This window comes from Danio rerio, chromosome 8 (genome assembly GCF_049306965.1).
Source record: "Danio rerio strain Tuebingen ecotype United States chromosome 8, GRCz12tu, whole genome shotgun sequence".
NCBI classification, from domain to species: Eukaryota; Metazoa; Chordata; class Actinopteri; order Cypriniformes; family Danionidae; genus Danio; species Danio rerio.
Window position 1 is genome coordinate 29,783,499 of NC_133183.1, and position 18,920 is coordinate 29,802,418.

At 34.9% G+C, this 18,920-nt stretch overlaps 2 protein-coding genes and 1 long non-coding RNA gene across 6 annotated transcripts in view; 1 reads left to right on the plus strand and 2 right to left on the minus strand.

The window, feature by feature from the left end:
• Positions 1-13,004, minus strand: part of cttnbp2nlb (CTTNBP2 N-terminal like b) — a 38,961-nt gene extending 25,957 nt beyond the window's left edge. For 2 of the 4 annotated variants that reach the window (NM_001430982.1, NM_001077371.2), the window contains exon 1: positions 12,888-13,004. In NM_001430982.1, coding sequence (NP_001417911.1) covers positions 12,888-12,893 — 6 coding nt within the window. In that variant the 5' untranslated portion in view covers positions 12,894-13,004. Of the gene's footprint in view, positions 1-4,076; positions 4,465-12,887 lie in introns of those variants that run through there. The other 2 variants (XM_073909528.1, XM_073909527.1) reach the window with 2 other exon arrangements.
• mov10b.1 (Mov10 RNA helicase b, tandem duplicate 1) overlaps positions 1-18,920 on the minus strand; it is a 391,861-nt gene that overhangs the window by 186,556 nt on the left and 186,385 nt on the right. The window lies entirely within an intron of this gene.
• On the plus strand, positions 13,131-16,520 carry LOC141375643 (uncharacterized). The gene is made up of 2 exons (XR_012384396.1): positions 13,131-13,275; positions 15,419-16,520. It is a non-coding gene; the product is annotated as an uncharacterized lncRNA (long non-coding RNA).

Consider the following 18,920-nt stretch of genomic DNA (forward strand, 5'->3'; position numbering starts at 1 on the left):
TGAGTTTCTGAGGGTGTGATAACCTTGGATAAAAATATCAGTTTCACAGTATTGTGATTACTGCTCTAAAATAAGTTCTTTTTTTATTTGTAACAACATTTTTCCCCTTATTGAAGACAATATATGTTATTTTAAGAAACATTTAAAATATTTTGTAACTGTAAACATGTATTATTAAAATACAGTATTTTTAATTTGCTGCAAATCGAAACACAGTAAAACAAATGAGCGCGAAACATGACCAATCAAAACTAGAGATTTTTAAATTTTTTTTGTCTGGAGATAAAAACACAAAAACAAGCAGCTGGTAGCTACAAGGTGTGTGCAAATGTTTCTTATGTTTCTAAAATGCTTTATATTCTTGGTTTAATTATTAAAATAATTAGTTACTTTTATTATTAAATGTAAATAAAACTAAACTTGTGTCTGTGCATCACTTAATGACGTGTGGTTAAAAGGCTAAAAAACAAAAATTAAAAACAAAACTTGCATATACTGTAGGATTGATATGACAGAACATTTTGGCGGTTTTAATACCTTGACTTTTCCAAACCGCTGTAAACCTTGAAACCGGATATCATCCCATGCCTAGTCACACTGTGTCTTTATTAGCAGTAATCTTCAAAAACGCAATGTCCATGGCATTAAAAAAATACATTTGTTGTACACCGAGTGCCATTTCAGTACGTGGAGTAAGTAAGATTTTAAAATGTTTTTCAAAGTCACTTATATTCATATAATTGGTAAAAAAAAATACAGTATTTTTTGATAGAGTAAAAAGTATTACAATTAAATACAGCTGAAACAACAACATACATTATTTTATTATTATATTTGTTGTTGTATTGAAAATAAACTTTCTTTTTCAAATTTATGCAATATTCCTTCTTATTCCTTCAGCTTAGTCCCTGTATCAGGGGTCACTAAAGCGGAATGAACCACCAACTATCCTGGCATTATGCAGCGGATGCCCTTCCAGCTGCAACCCAGTGGTGGAAAACCTTCATACACTCATTCACACACATACACCACAGCCAATTTAGTTAATTCAAATCACTTATACCACAGGTCTTTGGTCTGTGGGGGAAACTGGGGCACCCAGAGGAAACCCACACAAACACGGGGAAAACATGCACACTCTACACAGAAATGCCAACTGGCCCAGCCGGGACTCAAACTCAAACTCCTTGCTGCGAAGCGACAGAGCCAACCACTGCGCCATCGTGCCACCCCATTTCAAAAAATTTTTTTTTCATAAATTAACTATAATATGTTATCATTTTCAATGAAAAATACATATTATCTTTGAGTGAAAACTCTAATGAGCAGTAAGATCAGCATTTAATTTAAATACAAATCATTTTTATTATTTTTTTTTTATTTTAATTAATACATCTTTGCTTAAATATTACTTTAAAAAAAAAAAAAAAAAAAAAAAAACATACTGATCCCAAACTTCCAAATGGGACTCTCTAAAAAATACTTTAACATGGACAGATTTCTTCACAACCTGTCATAACTCACCAATATATGTTCGAATAAAGATCTAAATGTGGCTTTCGTACATGGTTTCTCCCTAAAATGAGCTCACTTCCTGTCATGGCTTAATCTGGCCTCACATCAATGTTACTAGGATGACTGCAACAAGTATGTTTTCCCCCCTTCTATTGAATAGAAAGTCAGCTCGACCAGACTTAATATAATCTCAGGGCAATGAGGTCACCCAGACATTACTAACACATTACAGCGGATGAGGGCCATTTGTAGAGCCAGAATGTGTGTGTGCTAAATCAGGAATGTACTTTTATGACTCTTGCAGTATTGCCAGTGGAGTCTGTGTGTGTTTTCGTCTGCTTACACACTGATTGGACACAGCTATATTCGCATTAAACTACAGTCACTGGTGTGACTTGATCTCACGCCATTAAATCTTGCCATTTATGGCTGTAAAATACATGATTTGTTTCCTTCTCATAAAACAAATATCATCTTGTCTCATGAGTGTCTCGTCACGCCCGTATTAGTTACAGAAACTTAGTTGTTTGCTTAAGAGTTACACGTTTATTTTCATGACATCATTGACTGATGCTTCTCTCTGGTATTAGTGGTGTGGCGACAAGTTATCAACAAACAACCATAAATAACTGTAATTAAAAAGGCTGTAAACACACAAAATCACATCATCTTTTCCATTTAATCTACTGAGTTTTGGCATTTCGGTTAACTCTTTATTTAATAAATCTAAATAGGAAACAGACTGCATCATTATTCCCGATCCTCATCCTGCTGGGTCCGCTAAAAACACTATCTGTGCTCATCACAAGTGCATCCTGCCTTCATTTCCTCTCAAGAGAACCTGTATAAACCACTCACTTACATTGTTTGCTTGAGAGTTTGACAAACACAGGTATGACAAGAGAGGAATAAAACACAGAGATTAAAAGGCTTCCGACAACAAAACCAAACAGATCTGGAAAGTATTTTGAGTAAAATATGCTGCTGTCAGCATTTAAATAAGGAAATGTTTTAATGGAGTGGTTTCAAATGCAACTTCCTTCCCTGTTTAAAAAAAAAGTTTTTATTATTATTATTATAAAGTGCCTTTTTATGGTCATCTTAGGTTAGGTTGAGAATGCAACCTCTTGCGTCCAAAATGAAACACGTACCACCAGACTGTTATATTTTATGTTCATCATAGCTAATCAGTTATTTTAAAATATTTAGTTGAGATTAAGGAATTAAGTCTGAACTGCTAGCAAGCATAATGCTTGCAGATATAAGAAATAACGGCACAATTCTAAGAATAAGAATTGTGAGATATATACTTGGAATTGAGAGAAACAATGTCTAATTTAAGAAAGTCTATAAACTCTCAATTGCAAGAAATAAAGTCACTATTAAAAAAAGAACATCAAAAAGAGGAAATAGAAGAAAACGTGTTTGAAAATATATGATGTTTGACCGGAATTGTGAAAAATAAATAAATAAGTAAATAAAAAAAAAATATATATATATATATATATAAATTTTTTTCCCCCAATTTCTGTTTAACGGAGAGAAGATTTTTTTTAACACATTTAAAAAAAAAAAAAATTTTGATAACTTATCTCTAATTACTGATTTATTTTATCGCTGTCATAATGACAGAAAATAATATTTTAGCTGTTTTTAAAGACACTTCTATACAGCTTAAAGTGACATTTAAAGGCTTGACTTGGTTAAGCAGGTTAACTACGCAGGTTAGGGTAATTAGGCAAGTTATTGTATAACAATGATTTGTTCTGCAGACTATTGAAACAAATATAGCTAAAAAGGACTAATAATTTTGACCTTAAAAGTGTTTTATTTTAGCTTAAATAAAACAAATAAGACTTTATCCAGAAGAATGTTATAACAAATACAAAATTTCCTTGCTCTGTTAAACATCATTTGGGAAATATAAAAAAAAAATTAAAGGGGTTTTAATAACTTTGACTTCAACTGTATATTGTGATACTAACACAATTTCTTTAGAAGAGTTGAATAACTATTTGGAAAGAATTTATCATTTTAGATTAATTGGGTTGATTGATTCTGTAGGGGAGTGCATACAATATAATAATCTACAAGCATACATAATTTCAATAAAGAAAAGTGTTTTATTGTTTTCTGAGGAGTCTAACTGTATTCAGGTATACAGTAATTGAAAAATCAAATGTAATAAAAATAATACTGCATAGTCTTCATTCTATAAACGATTTAACACAATTCATCATTATTAATTTTTCAAAGTTACAAATTGTTCAATTTCTTATGCCGATATGCTTTTAAAACCCCCACACAAAACACTTGCAAAATGATCAATTATAATCCAGACTCGACATTGGATATACTCGCGATGTGACAATTGTGAATGATTACATTGCAATATAGATGCTGAAACTATATATTCTGCAGCACTAATATATATAAAAGGCATACTGTAAAAGATTTGAATATCTCTATTCAGACTTTATTACCTTCAGAATGACTAGCAGAGTGTTTAGTGAATGACTGAACAAAAGTTAAATCAGAATATGAAGTTAAAAAACAGTGACCTTTTTAAACAGCTTCCTTATGACTCCCATTGGTGTGCATTCAAAAAAAAAAAAAAAAAAAAAAAAACATTCACTGACTGCAGGTCAGAGAGAAGAATCTGGTTTTAAAGAATACCATCTAAAATGAACCTCAACCTCCTACACCAGGCTGTAAATAACAATTACACAGATATGACATCTGACCAAGAACTGCATTCCTCAAAAATGGATACATGCCTTTCTTTTCTATCATAACAACACACAGCTATCACAAAAATAATTTCAGCAATCTAATCTTCACAGTCCCGAGATCTGACAGGCTGAAAGAATACTGAAATTTAAGCCATTACTTAAAGAACCAAATGAGTCTGATCTGTGATTATGTGAAGTATAGCTCAGCTGATTCACTGAGAAGATTCTGTGCACAACAGTGATGTGCCACTGACTGACTGACCTTCATTTTTAGTTACAAAGTGTAAGTTCACAACCATGATGATGTGAAACCAGCAACAGCTGCAGTGAAGAACAAGGCTACTTAACAGTATAACGTTTCAGTTTCACTGCTTCATATAATAAAGCAAGTGAGACAGTGTGAAAACTATAAGATAAGGTTACTAGCTTTGCAGAAAAAGTACACTTGTTTGATGATATCAAATTCCTTCACACAAAAAGTGAAAAATGACAAATATAGTCTTTTGACATATTGTAATTAAACTTTTGTGTAACTTATTCGCAGGTGTATAATCTCATATTTAAAAGTCTCCTGACTTTTCAAACCTTTGCAAGTGTCTCATAGGGTGCATGGTTATGTTGACTCTTGAACTGTTCTCATGCACGATTGTCTCCCCTCACCCGCTCTAGCATTTTTTTTTGCTGTCCGAGTCTGAGCACACTTACATCAATGATTTGACTCTTTAGTTTGACAGAAGAGAAGCGCTCTCACTCTGTCTCGATCTGTGAAGATTGCTTTGTTTTTATTGTTTTGTATTATATTTAGTCTTTTGATATGCAGAGACAAGCAGACAAATGTTTTGCTGAACAGGTCCCTCACTTTTGACGCTCATAAATGTTCATCGTGCTGCACATATTAGGAGGTTTGCTGAAGGTGCAGCTGTCGTGTTGGCATATTTGATAAACTATGATCATGTTCATTGAAAAGTAAGAATGATTAATAAATCCCTGTGAAACAGTCCCCTAAAAGTGATGTCAGGTCTTCAGTTTCGGGTTTAGGCGCGCTTTGCACTTACACTACGTACTGCACCAAACCCCAACTAAACCGCACTCTGGTACACCTCTGCCAACCAGGCCATGGCCGACCAACTGAACCATACCTGGGCCTGATTCAGATCACTCACACTTGTCAAACAAACTGGTAAATGGAGTCAAACTACCTGGGATAGCCTAGTGTGAGTACACCCATAGTCTATATTACATGCCCTTTTTAGGACCAATAAGGTTTTACTTCTCATATGGTGACCAAATTTATGAGAAGCAAACTGGGGACATTTTCTAGTTCAGTGATCAAAATAGCAATGAAACTGAATATCTGTGTATTTTCATTTTTAATCACAACATCACCAGTCAGGGACAAAAAAAAAAAAAAAATAGTAACTGTCCCTTGAATATATGGGCATGTCACCCTACCTTACATTATTTTTACTGTTTTGCAGGTTTACAATTTTACAGGGCTTGAGAGCTAATAACTTTCCTGACAAAAAGAAAGTATGCAATTGGCATCTTGATGGAAAACCAACCATCTCATCACATTCCACCATTTTTTTTTTTTTTTTATCACTGTCAATGTTTGACCTTGTTGTCTCTTTTTCTGTATTTCGGCAAGTCTTCAGATTTTGTCCTGCATTTCTGTCAAATCTGATTTTTTTTATCCAATGTAATGTGTCAGTCTTTTTCCCACAACGAAAATACAAAAAGACCCTCTGGCTCAGCCACCTTGCTATAAGCCATGCCTCAAACTCTCACTATTGGCCGAGCTGGAAAGTGATTGACAGATTTGAATCGAGAGTTATCCTTGTATTGACAGTGCCATGAGGCTCAAAGTTTACACTTTTAAAAGAGATCATAAAGTCATTATATAAAAAACTGAGTTAAAAGAATTCTCACATTAAAAACAAGACAAACATACCAATTGTGTGAATATTTATTGAAAAGATCTAACTCAAAAGTATGGAATATTTTTATGGTGTGCTTATAAACTTCAATTTCTTTGTTAAAAATGAATAAAAAAAAAACTCACACATCCTTAGAAAATCTCGCTTTGAGTTTCACACAAGAAAGAAAAATCACATAGGATTGAAATAACATTATTAAGAGTAAAAAATGGCAGAATAATCTTATTAATTATTATTAATTGATTATATTTATTAATAATATGCTATTCCTTTAAAGCACATTCTTATGTACTGTAAAAACAGACTTTTCCTCTTCATCATCGCACTGAAAACTAACTAAACCTCAGACTTATGCCTAGTTCAGACTGCGTGATTTTAGCCCCAATTTTGGCTCGCCGACAGGTTTTGAGAAATTGCCGACAAATGCCTCAAATCACAGGCAAATCACTGCTCGTGCACGTGAGTGACAATCACACAGTATGAACTTTCAAGAGTTGCTGATGCCTGTGAGATTTTTGGCGTGCTAAATATCTGGAGCTGTCGGCGATTCAAATCATGCCGTGTGAATTGAGTTTTGACTGAAAATAACATCAGCCATCGCCTACAGCGAATGAGAGAGCAGCATTCACTTGCGTGTGCGTGTGTGTATACCTGCTGCAGGCCAGCGGGAGGCTGGGGGAGAAGTTAAAAGCGCTCTTTTTTGGTTTTTTTGGACCCAAGAAATGGAGGAAAAACTAGTGGAGGTTTGACAGGACTCAGGAGCATTAGTCTGTTTGACGTTTAATACAGAAAGAAATTAGTTTATTATCAACTTAAGTTAAGGAAATGGCTAATTCCCTTTAAACCCAGGTGAGCAAACATGTACATGTTCTACCCCATTAAAGGCTTCTTTCTCGTTATCTAGTTAATAACAAAAGATATACGATGTGTTTTTGGCTGTGAGATGTAGTTTGGACGAAGTTGTCGGCGATTCTTCCTATAGTAAAGTCATGCAATGTGAATGTCCCTGTCGCCGATCCATCTTGCAGTGTAAACAAAGCAGCGACGAAACGCTAGCCCAGATAGTCATGCAGTGTGAAAACATCTCTGACACGACTACTTTGAAAATCATGCAGTCTGAACTCGGCATTACCCTACAGCTGCTGGGGGGGAAGCCGTAAAAGAAACACCAGACCACAACCTAATGTCAGCTTTCTTAATGAATCATTAGCTGTAATGAGACAGCGGGACATGTGTCAGATGGGTTTGTGGTTCCCGGCACTACTGTGATGCTGTAACCTCATGTTAAACCTGCTCAAGCCCAATAAAACCCTTATTCAACAACAAAACACAACCTCTACACAGCCACCGACAGAGTGAGAGCGGGAAAAAACGAAACACTATATGGATTACACAGCCGAAAGGAATTCCAGGAATTCACACCCCACACACACATTAATCAAACATTAACAGCAAGAGACCTCAGACCAGACTATGAATACTAATATGTTTTCACTATATTAACAGCTGATCCAGCATCTGCCCCTGTCACCACCACATCTTATTAACGACGTGCAAATTCACGACTAAAGCTGTTCATTAACAACAAAATGCTGGTTTTAGAAACCGAATTAGAATTGACCCTCGGACTTGAGCTCAATAATGACACTATTGTATTTCGTATAGCTGATTTAAACTCATTTCATAACAGATTGTACTGAGCAATATTAACATGGAATTGATTTGACTTGAGAAATGACAAGTTTACAACTTCTGTTTGTTGTTATTCTTATTCCTAAATGAGAGTGATTGTACAATCATGGTCCACTTTTGAAACAGAGATAGCAGGTGATATGTACAGTTATTAAATATCTCCAGTCTAAACCACACACAGTGTTGCATTGTCATCTGTTGAAAAGTTTCAAATGATCACAGAAATCACCTTTTAACTTGATGCTTTGAATGATTATATTTATTGTTAGATTTTTTTAGATTTGTTATGCCAATCAAAATGCATATCGCTGAATCATTCGTTGAAGTGATTTGTTTAAAAATGCAATTTAATTCATAAATTAAACAAATGAATATTTATAAGAGGGCAACTAATCATTAATTTAATCTGAGATAAAACAAAAAATTAAAAAAACAATTTTATTCTGAGTTTATCGAGAATTGTGACATGGTGGCTCAGTGGTTTGCACTGTCACCTCACAGCAAGAAGTTCACTGGTTCGAGTTTGCATGTTCTCCCCATGTTTGTGTGGGTTTTCTCTGGGTGCTTCGGTTTCCCCCACAGTCCAAACACATACATTGTATGAATGAGTGTGTATGGGTGTTTCCCAGTACTGGGTGGTGGCTGGAAGGGCATTCGCTGCGTAAAACATATGCCGGAACAGTTGGCAGTTAGGTGGCAACCTCTAAAATAGAGACTAAGCTGAAAGAAAAAGAATGAATTCTGAATTTATCCAGAGGAATATCAATTAATTTAATATTTGATGCTTCGTTGATTGTCATTTTCATGTTTATTACAGTAAAGCTACATTAAAACATTGTTTTGTATAAAGCACTATTTAAATAATGGTGGCCTGACTTCAAAATAGGGTGTGGATAAGTAAGTATGTCAGTAAATAAATAAATAATTTGAAAGTACTATTAGTTGGTGACAAGTCTGACCTATTAAGTGATTAAAAAATATTTACATAATGTGATCGAATAGCACACTCAAAATCATGAAGATCGCTGGTTCGAGCCCTGGCTGGGTCAGTTGGCATTTCTGTTTGGAGTTTACATGTTCTCCCCATGGGTTTCCTCCAGGTCCTCGGGTTTCCCCCACAGTCTAAAAACATGTGGTCCAGGTAATTTGGGTGAGCTCAAATTGGCCGTAGTGTATGTGTGTGAATGAGTGTGTATGGGTGTTTCCAAGTTATGGGTTGCAGCTGAAAGGGCATCTGCTGCATAAAACATATGCTGCATAAGTTGGCGGTTCATTCTGCTTTGGCGATCCCAGATAAAAAAAGAGACTAAGCTGAAAAGAAAATGAATGAAATTAACATGATTTAATCGTAGCACCCATTGTGCATCTAAACAAATGCATCTAAACAAATGCTTTAAACGTGTTATATGAACACAATATAAACTTGTAATTTCAACAGGGTTTTAATAGGTCTATGTAACATTTGCAGCTAACTGAATTAAAATGTTTGTGTTGGGTTTAACTGACTGAATTTATTAATATATACTCAAAGATTTTTCCTTGTTACATCAACAAGTTTTGATCTTATCCATGTATGGTTTTTAAAATGTTTGTATGAACTTAGTTTGGACATTCTTTTGTTTTTGGCAAAGTACCTAACATTGATCATGTTGGCTTGTGCATTGTTAAAACAACAAATGCCATATTAATCTAGACAATAAACAACACACACCCATAAAAACAATACCTACATAAAGTCACTTGCTGCAGTGATTTGGCATGCTACTGTAAACCTAAACTATTCACCAAGTTCTAATGAGGTCACTATAGACTAAACCCTAAATGCAGCCTTTTTACCAGTTAACTTTAGTCTACTGAAGTACTATGGTTTTCAGTAAGCCTTGCTACCTCAGAGCTGCAACTGAACTAAATGTGTTTATAGTGGAACTCAAACAAACCAGTGGTTTCTAATGTGACAACCCATTTTCAGACCTCTCATATGTCAGTGACATCCTTACTTTTTGCAGCTTCTTCTTATTTGCAGAGACATTTGTTTTTCAGAGCATGGCTTTACTTATTGCTACTAAAAAACAAAATACTCAATTTAGAATATTATGGGCAGCATCCTAAAACAAGGAAAATTGGACATTAAATGGGCACATTTGACCTACAGCAGCCACAGCAGAATCTGCAGAACAGAAAGAGCTCTTCTTTGGTGTAATTACGTCTTGACCCGAGAGAATGTCTTCAACCCAGTTCTCAAGTGACTGATTCTGGCATGCCAGTCAAAACAGAACATTTCACCGCATACAGGCTAGACCGCATTTTTGCCCTTCAACCACTGACAAACACTTACAGCTTTGCTCTTTTAAATCACTACTTGTTTATTTCAAGATAATACACAAAATGAACTAAGAAAACGGTCAAAATAATACTCAAATCTCTGACAAGTCAATTTGATGGCCACAATTCATTACAGATACCCAAGTGTAGGACTGTAGATTATTCTTAAAGAGAAACCAGTTAACAAAACATGAAGAATACATGTAAGTGTCGAGAAAAAAACATGAAATATATAACGTGTAATTTTTACAGAACCCAACCAATTATGCTTTTTATAAAGGTTTCCAATTGTGTTTAGCTTTGGTCTCCTATTTGAGGTTTGCATACATCCAAGGTCAAAAAATTTCATTTACTTAAAATATAAATTTTTACATTTCACACCACCTCCTTCTCAAAGTCTAAACAATTAGTTTGAAGATCTGTTCATTATATAGGCCTATCCTTTCTGTAAACCTACAAAAGGCCAATGGTTTGTGTTTCCTCAACATCCGCATGAACAAGTGTATGTCTATCACAATGTTCAGAAATTAACAAGGGTTAGTGGTAAAAAAATAACAACAAAATAAACCAAAATTCCATGCAAATGTACAAGCTCCACCAAAAAAAGTGGTCCCCTTCTGCTGTTATAATGAATGCCAATGTGATGTGAAATGTGAAAATTATGTAAACATTTTTATTGCATCAGACCAATCACACGTTTCTATTAAGCTACTGAACACAATAGCCAATCAGACATGTTTGGATTAGTAATCTCTGGAGTGTGTGCACTTACTGACTGAATTCTGTGCTTTCGCAAGAAAAAGCAGATATGAAGAGATTAATTTTGCAGCTTTGATTATTATAATGAGAGTGCTGAAGTAACACTAATACTTTGTCCTGACAATAAACACTGCTTCTCTGCATGATTTTGCAATGTAATCTCACAGCAATTCCTAACTATTTGATTTATTGGCTAATTTTTATAAATTTCTATCATCTGATTCATACATTTTAGTACAATTTGCTCATACTCCAATGAGAATTTTGGAATGGGGTTTGTGTGCATGCCTCCTTTTAAAAATCGTATGTTTTGTACATATAACATCTACAAAACTTAATTTATACTTACTTAATAACACGTTTCACATTGGTGAACTGCTACTTAAGAGGCACCTATGATGAAAATCAACTTTTGGAAGCTGTTTGGACAGAACTGTGTGTAGGTATAGTGTGTTCACTGTCATGATGAAGCAATGTAAACCCAACAAGTCTCTTTTTTTTTAAATTATCTGATATTAAAATCTGTAAATTCGCTATGTAATTCTTAACTGCTATAATTACCACCGAACGGTGTCAGCAAATGCATATGTTTGTGTGTGTACCGCAAACGGCGTTTGTGTGAGACTCACCATTTCAGAAAGGCTTGAATAAACTCCACCACAAATATAATAAATAAACTTAACTTACTTATTTTTGACTAATGAGCTGTATATTAGCTTCATCCGAGTCTGTCTCTATCACTGACTGCTGTTTAACCGTTGTAATGCATGAAAAGCAGGCATGCATGTTACAGGGGGCGGGGAGAAGCAGCTCATTTGCATTTAAAGCCATATGCTACAAAAACAGCTTAATTGTACTCAAATTCTGCAAATGAAGATGTAAGGTCATATATATATATATATATATATATATATATATATATATATATATATATATATATATATATATATATATATAAACATTATGGGGACTTAAAAACAACCTTTAAGTGACTTGTGAGGTTGCTGAATTCATAGCAGGCGTTAAATGTTAAAGAGTCATATTAAAGTAAACCCAAATCATGCAATTACAAGTTTATAAATGTCTTAGTAAATATTTAATGGAGATCAGTAAGAGTAGATGACAGCTGTCAAACCTTAAAAAATTGCTTCTAAAATCATGTAATTGTTTATCTGTTTTAAATTTTATAACGAGTTAAGTTATGCTTAAAGGGCACAAGTACTCAAATATCAACATAACATAACTTATTAATTAGAAAAGGTTGAAAGTGCAAAGTGGAAATGTTCCTCATTTAGTAACTAAATAGCAGGTGAAGTTTTGTCCCACGCCTCAAGAATCAGAGGACGGTTAATCTTTTATAAGCTATGTGATTAGGAATAAGAGCCATAAATTCAAGCACTGTTCAGCAAAAAAACACTGCTGTGGAGATCAGATTTCCTGCTGGACACAAAGCTTTCCTTTCAGGGTGTAAAAAAATCACCTGAACATATGGACAATTTCACATACTGCTAAACAAGCAATCAGTGCACTTCTCTAACATGTTAAGCATCAACGGTCAGACATCTGACATCAGCTCGGGACAAATAGAAATAAGTTCCAAATGCTGTTACTAGCACTGTGTTTCATAACATTCAATAAACAGACAATACAGATCATATACCCAACAATTCTCTTATTATAGCCAATTTTATTAAACTAAGTGCAGTGTAGTACGATTAAGTGATAAATATAAAATAAATTTTTTTAAAAGCCGTGTTTATTTTTTGAAACCGATGTGAAGATATCATAATAATAGCGAGATAATACAGAAATCCATCCTGGAATCTGAGATTGACTCTTCAACAGCAGCATGCTCTCCAGATCCCATTCGCACCCTCTATCTATTGTTTCCGTAAGAAGTCCTATTTTCGTAAAATATTAAAACAATTACCTTCATATATGATTTTGTTCGCTCATCGGCCCTCGCAATCACAAATATCCCAGTTTACGGAGTTATTTCTCACTTTCTCTGCTGCCCGAGCTGCTGCTGTCCTGTCCCGGCCGAAAATATATGGACTGTTGCCACTGACAGATCGTGCAGCCAATAGGCGGAGACCACAATCCGGAAGAGTCAGTTCTGATTGGATGTTGGACTCAAGGGGAGGACTTAAATAAGCATCGGTTTTGTGTCTTTGTCTATGTTGTTTGTTTTGCATGCGTGTAGAATATTGTGGTGATTTGAGCACCTTACGGTTCAAATCGTGTTTCATTAATAACGATAAAAAATTTTTTTTCATTTTTTGAACGGATGCTTAGGAACACATCTCTTCTTTATAAAGGTAATTTTAAAGTAAATGTTTAAATATTAATGACAGGATTTTAGACTTCAAAATGTCAAACATTTTCGTTCTTTATACACAACTAAATATCGACAATAACTTTATTATTTTATTTTGCAGGGGTGTTACAGTTTTAATGTACATGTCATGTTATTCTAACGTGACTGTGTTTTTTCTAATGCTGACATGGTAAAGGTGAGCTGATAAATGCGCCTTTATTTGAGTTTCAGTGGCGTTAATGAGCCCCTCTTAACCTTATCTCTGGCGCCCCTTTATGGACACACGGGCAAATACCAATTTTACATATATGTGGCAACAAAGAACAGATCCTGAGATTAACCAAACTACATTTCAGGATTACACTTTTAAAATAGGGTGTCTTCACAGTGATGCCACAGAAGAACCATTTCTGATTTCATTTTATATTTAATAAGATTTTCTTTTTTTTTTTTAAATAGTGTGAACTTAACATAAATATTGAAAATAAATGCAAACTAAATGCATGTTAAGAAATCTAAATGTGCTAAATTCAGAGTTGTAAAATCTTGATTTTTTAACCTCTGAAATTTTTGTATGCAACTTGTAAAACACACAGTGTACACATTTCTATGAACTTTGTAGTTTATTATTACATTGTATTTTCAGAAGATATTGGAATATTTTCCCCACTTTAAAATTGTCAATACTGAAACACAACAATATATGCTTCGATGAAATGTGTTTTAACTTGATTTTCTGGATGTCCCAATATTTTACTTATTTTTTAGTTATTACAACTTAATTTTGTAGCTACCCCAACATATTTTTTTCTAGTTACACCAACTTATTTGTTTAGTTACTACAACCTATTTTTCGTAGTTAGCCCAATATTTTATTCTAATTACCCCAATTTAATTTCTCCATTTAATGCAGCTTATTTATTTATTTTTAATGCAAAGTAATTTTCTATTTAATAAAGCTTAATTTTTAAAAGCTACATTTTCCGGTACTTTACAGTTTTTTGTGTAACTCACACCATCAAAAAAAAAAAAAAAAAAAACTAATGAAAAATGCATTTTAATCCTTCATTTTCCATTTCTTCAGAATACCTCAGCAAATAATATTTTTTTAAAAACTAAATTTACATTAAAAAGATGAAATTAGGCTGAACAAAGTTGTTGTTCACCTTTAGTTGTGTTGTTCATTGCAAATTATGTAAGATTGACACTTAATGGTGGAACTAGGTATTGCACTGCTAATTCAAAACACTTTACCTGGCCACTTCAATGACTCCACGCAAGTGCAAGTTGCCAGATTGACATCACCAACACGAGCATGCATGCTTGACTATCAAGTCTACACTACAAGTGACAACACTTAAGTGACGTGACAAAAAGAATCTTTACCATGTTAACAGAGTTTTTGTTCAAACCATCACCTAAAACTTCTATTTTATTGTTTTTATTTGTCATGGCTGGCATGAACTATTGAGACAACGATCACCTCGGGTACTGATCATGTGCTTCTTCTGTGCTAAATGCTACTAATATGAGTTTGAATCTCATTGTACTTGACATTTGTTGCCATATTGAAAACAGCTGCAGAGTTTACCTCCGATTTTGGAAATAAAATAAACATATTTGAAAATGAATGTTAGATCTAACTTGAATAATCTTAAAGAGGTTTAATATGTATTAATTAGATTTTAAACCTTACCGTTTAGTTAAAGTTCAGCAAGTGCTCTATTTTGTCCTCCTGAAAGGCTAATATTTAAATATTTCGGTTGTGTTGCGTTTGGTGCAGACAGTCAAATTGCTTGTTGGGACAGGGTGGTATCAGGGGCATAATGGACATTTTAAAAGTGTGTGTGTGTGTGTGTGTGTGTGTGTGTGTGTGTGTGTGTGTGTGTGTGTGTGTGTGTGTGTTTGTGTGTGTTGGGGGGTGCGTTTGTGCAGCTGAATAAGATTAAAATGTTTACTATTAATCACCTGTTTCTAAATGGCCTATCTCTAAAAGTGTTGGAGACATATCCCCCTGTTCCTTCCCTTGGTGGTACAATATATGCTGCTCAGCTAATGTTTACAATTTTTATATGTAGATTAATTTCTAATTAAAAACCATCTTACGTATATTCTTATAACTCTGAATTTCTGTCTCATTTCAGAGGCTGCTGCTGTCTTGCAGGGGTCAACTTTTTTGGCTGCAGCTGCATACATTGAAGCAGTCGTCAAGACTAAAATGAAAAATGGTGCATTTTCCAGCAAGGAAACAGAAATATAATTGGGTAAACTGGCAGTGGGTGGGTTATAGAGACCAAAACAAAGACGCAGAACCTGACACAGATTCTGACACAGAACGCACATTTTCAAAGGAGAATAACTGACTTTAGTTTGTATTAGATTGTTTTTGACACTTCTAAAGCACGACAATGGTATAAAAAGAAGCATTATACGTGAACATACTTGTTTATCTAAAAACAATGCTATTTTATTCATTAATTCCCACCAATGAACCGCCAACTTGTCCAGCATATGTTTTACGCAGCGGATGCCCTTCCAGGTTCAACCCTTCACTGGGAAACACCCATACAACTCTCATTCACACAAATACACTACAGCCAATTTAGCTTACCCAATTCACTTATAGCGCATGTCTTTGGACTGTGGGGGGAAACCGGAGCACCCGGAGGAAACCCACACAAACACAGGGAGGACATGCAAACTCCACACAGAAACGCCAACTGACTCAGCTGGGGCTCAAACCAGTGACCTTGCTGTGAGGCGATTGTGCTACCCACTGCCCCACCGTGACGCCAGTACAAACTAATAATAAATCTTTATACTTTGCCACTGCCCTTCAATTCACTAGATTTTACTCATTTACTAGCAATAAATGTTTAATCATTTAGTATCATCACTTGTTTTGGTGGCGCAGGGTATGGCTGTCGCAAGCAAGAAGGCTCCTGGTTCCAGCTCTGGGCTGGGTCAGTTGACATTTCTGTGTTGCAATTCTGTGTAAAATTAGCGTGGGTTTCCTTCAGGTGCTCCAATTTCCCCCACAAGTCCATAGAAATGATCTAAAGATTAGTTGGGTTAGCTAAATTGTCTGTAGTGTATGTGTAAGTGTATGTCCTGGTCCTCCAGGTCGGGGGTTGGATGTTAAGAAACACCAACATGGTGCGGCTAAATATCAACTTTGACATAATCAGCCCTGGGAACAGTATTTCACACATGCTTTGAAATTAAATTTTCAAAAAAGTACAGAAATTTGTCATTTCTTCATTGAAAAAATAAATAAATAAATAAAAATCAACCAATCACTAGTAATTACAGTGGTTAACATTGCTAAATGAACACTGTTGTAACATATACAACTGCTGTAATAAATAAATAAATAAATAAATAAACTGTGACATAGCATTAATTTTACCCCTGATTAAACTTAAAATAGATAAAAAGATAAAATATTATATACTATTAAATGTATATGTAAAATATTCTGGGGAAAACTACAAAAAAAAGTTACAGAGGTTATATCATTTTGAATAACTTTGTATCGGGCTTCCATTAAGTTTCACTATTCATCTTTTTTTTAAATATGTCTTTATATATTACGATTGCAAAAGTATTTCCACATTATTTAAGTTGGACTGAATGAGGGCTTGTGGTTTGTGTGTGTAGGCTTGTCTGGCTCTTGTGGTCACCATGCTGCTCTCCTCATGCATGAAATTGTTTTGAATTGAGGTTCAATTGAGACGCACTGAAATGGATAAAAAGATGCATTTATGAATGCAAATGAGATGTGTTTATGTGCATATTTCCCCCCTGCACCCTGGCCTCTGGATGTGTGTAAAGCAAAAAGAGATCTGAAATCAACATCAAATGCTTTTCTATAGGCTATTCAGGATTCTGTTGAATGTCAAAATAGGTTTAGTCCATCGGTAATGATAATATCTGGAAAGCACTTCTCTCAGTAACTGAATTATGTTCAAGTGTGTGTCTCGCATCACACTCCTTTACATGTCTTTTTGCTTTTTTTAATGACTTTTTACCACTTTCCTTTGGGACAGAGATGGTGTGAGAGAGAAGGACCGAAAAGAGATATTCCATAAAACAAATGAGTCGCCCTTGTGGTCGTGAACTCAATATGAGGAGGAATAAAAACAGACAGGAGACACTGCTGCTGCCAGTATCGACCAACCAGGCCATTTGTCTGTCATCCTCAGAGCTTTTACATTAATAGATTCCACTCAGGATCTTTAGACCTTTGTTTTCACTCTCACACTGTCTCCCTTTCCATCTCTCTACTCTCTCACTGTGTGAAGCTGTTTTTCTTCTCTTTCTCCCATATTCACTGTCATGACATCATTATTGCACACCAGCTGAAAACACACACACACACACACACACACACACACATTTACATCCAAACTTAAAGGGATAGTTCACTCAAAAATGAAAATTTACTCAGTGTGTACTAGTCCTCAACTTGTTCCAAACCTTTATTTATTCTAACACCAAAGAAGATGTTTTTAAAAAAGCTGAAAACCTGTAAACATTGACTTCCATAATAGGAAAAACTAATTTAATAGACATGCTTTTAGTTGAGGCGACACAGTGGCTCAGTGGTCAGCACTGTTGCCTCACAGCAAGAAGGTTGCTGTTTCGAGTCAGGGTCAGTTGGCATTTCTGTGTGGAGTTTGTATGTTCTCCCCGTGTTCATGTAGGTTTCCTCCGGGTGCTCCGGTTTCCCCCACAGTCCAAAGACATGCAGTAAAGGTGAGTTGAATAAACTAAATGGGCTGTTGTATGTGTGTGACTAAGTGTGTATGGATGTTTCCCAGTACTGGGTTGCAGCTGGAAGGTCATCTGCTGTGTAAAACATATGTTGGATAAGTTGGTGGTTCATTCCGCTGTGGCAACCCCTGATGAATAAGGGGACTAAGCGAAAGGAAAATGAATGAATGAATGAATAAATAATCGAATGAAAGATTTCAGGTGAATAAATTCAATTTCAATATATTTTCAAACTCAAATATTTAGAATAAATAATTTAATTTTGGTTTAAACAAAAGTTTATTAGACATATATAGTTAAAATCAATTTAAAACCTCCATACACTTTAAAATCTTCCTTCAAGAACTGTACTCTTCCAGAGTGAACAAAAGGCCTTGCAAAATCACTCTGGACGCCTCGCAGCCAGCACACTTCCTATTTGAACTGTTACCATCTAGTCGGCACTACAGAGCACCAAGCACAAAAACAGCCAGACACAGGAAAAGTTTCTTACCTCAGGCCATCTACCTCTTGAACTGTTAATATTCCCCTACTGTGCAATAAACATGTGCAATACCTTGTCACACGCACTTGTACGCAGCACCTTGTATCAATATACAATGCAATACTTTCTCATACGCATTTGCACACAGCACCTTGTAGCATGTATATTTATAACAAATCTGTACATACAATTCAACATTCAGATCTTTTTCGCAACTCTAATGTTTAAAGCCTTTTTTTCACATTTATTTTGTGTTGGCACTTGTCCCTTTATGTACACTGGAAGCTTCTGTAGCCAAAACAAATTCTTGTGTGTGAAGCACACTTGGCAATACAACTGATTCTGAGTCTGAATAAAATTGTCATTTACAGCTATTTGTTTTTTCC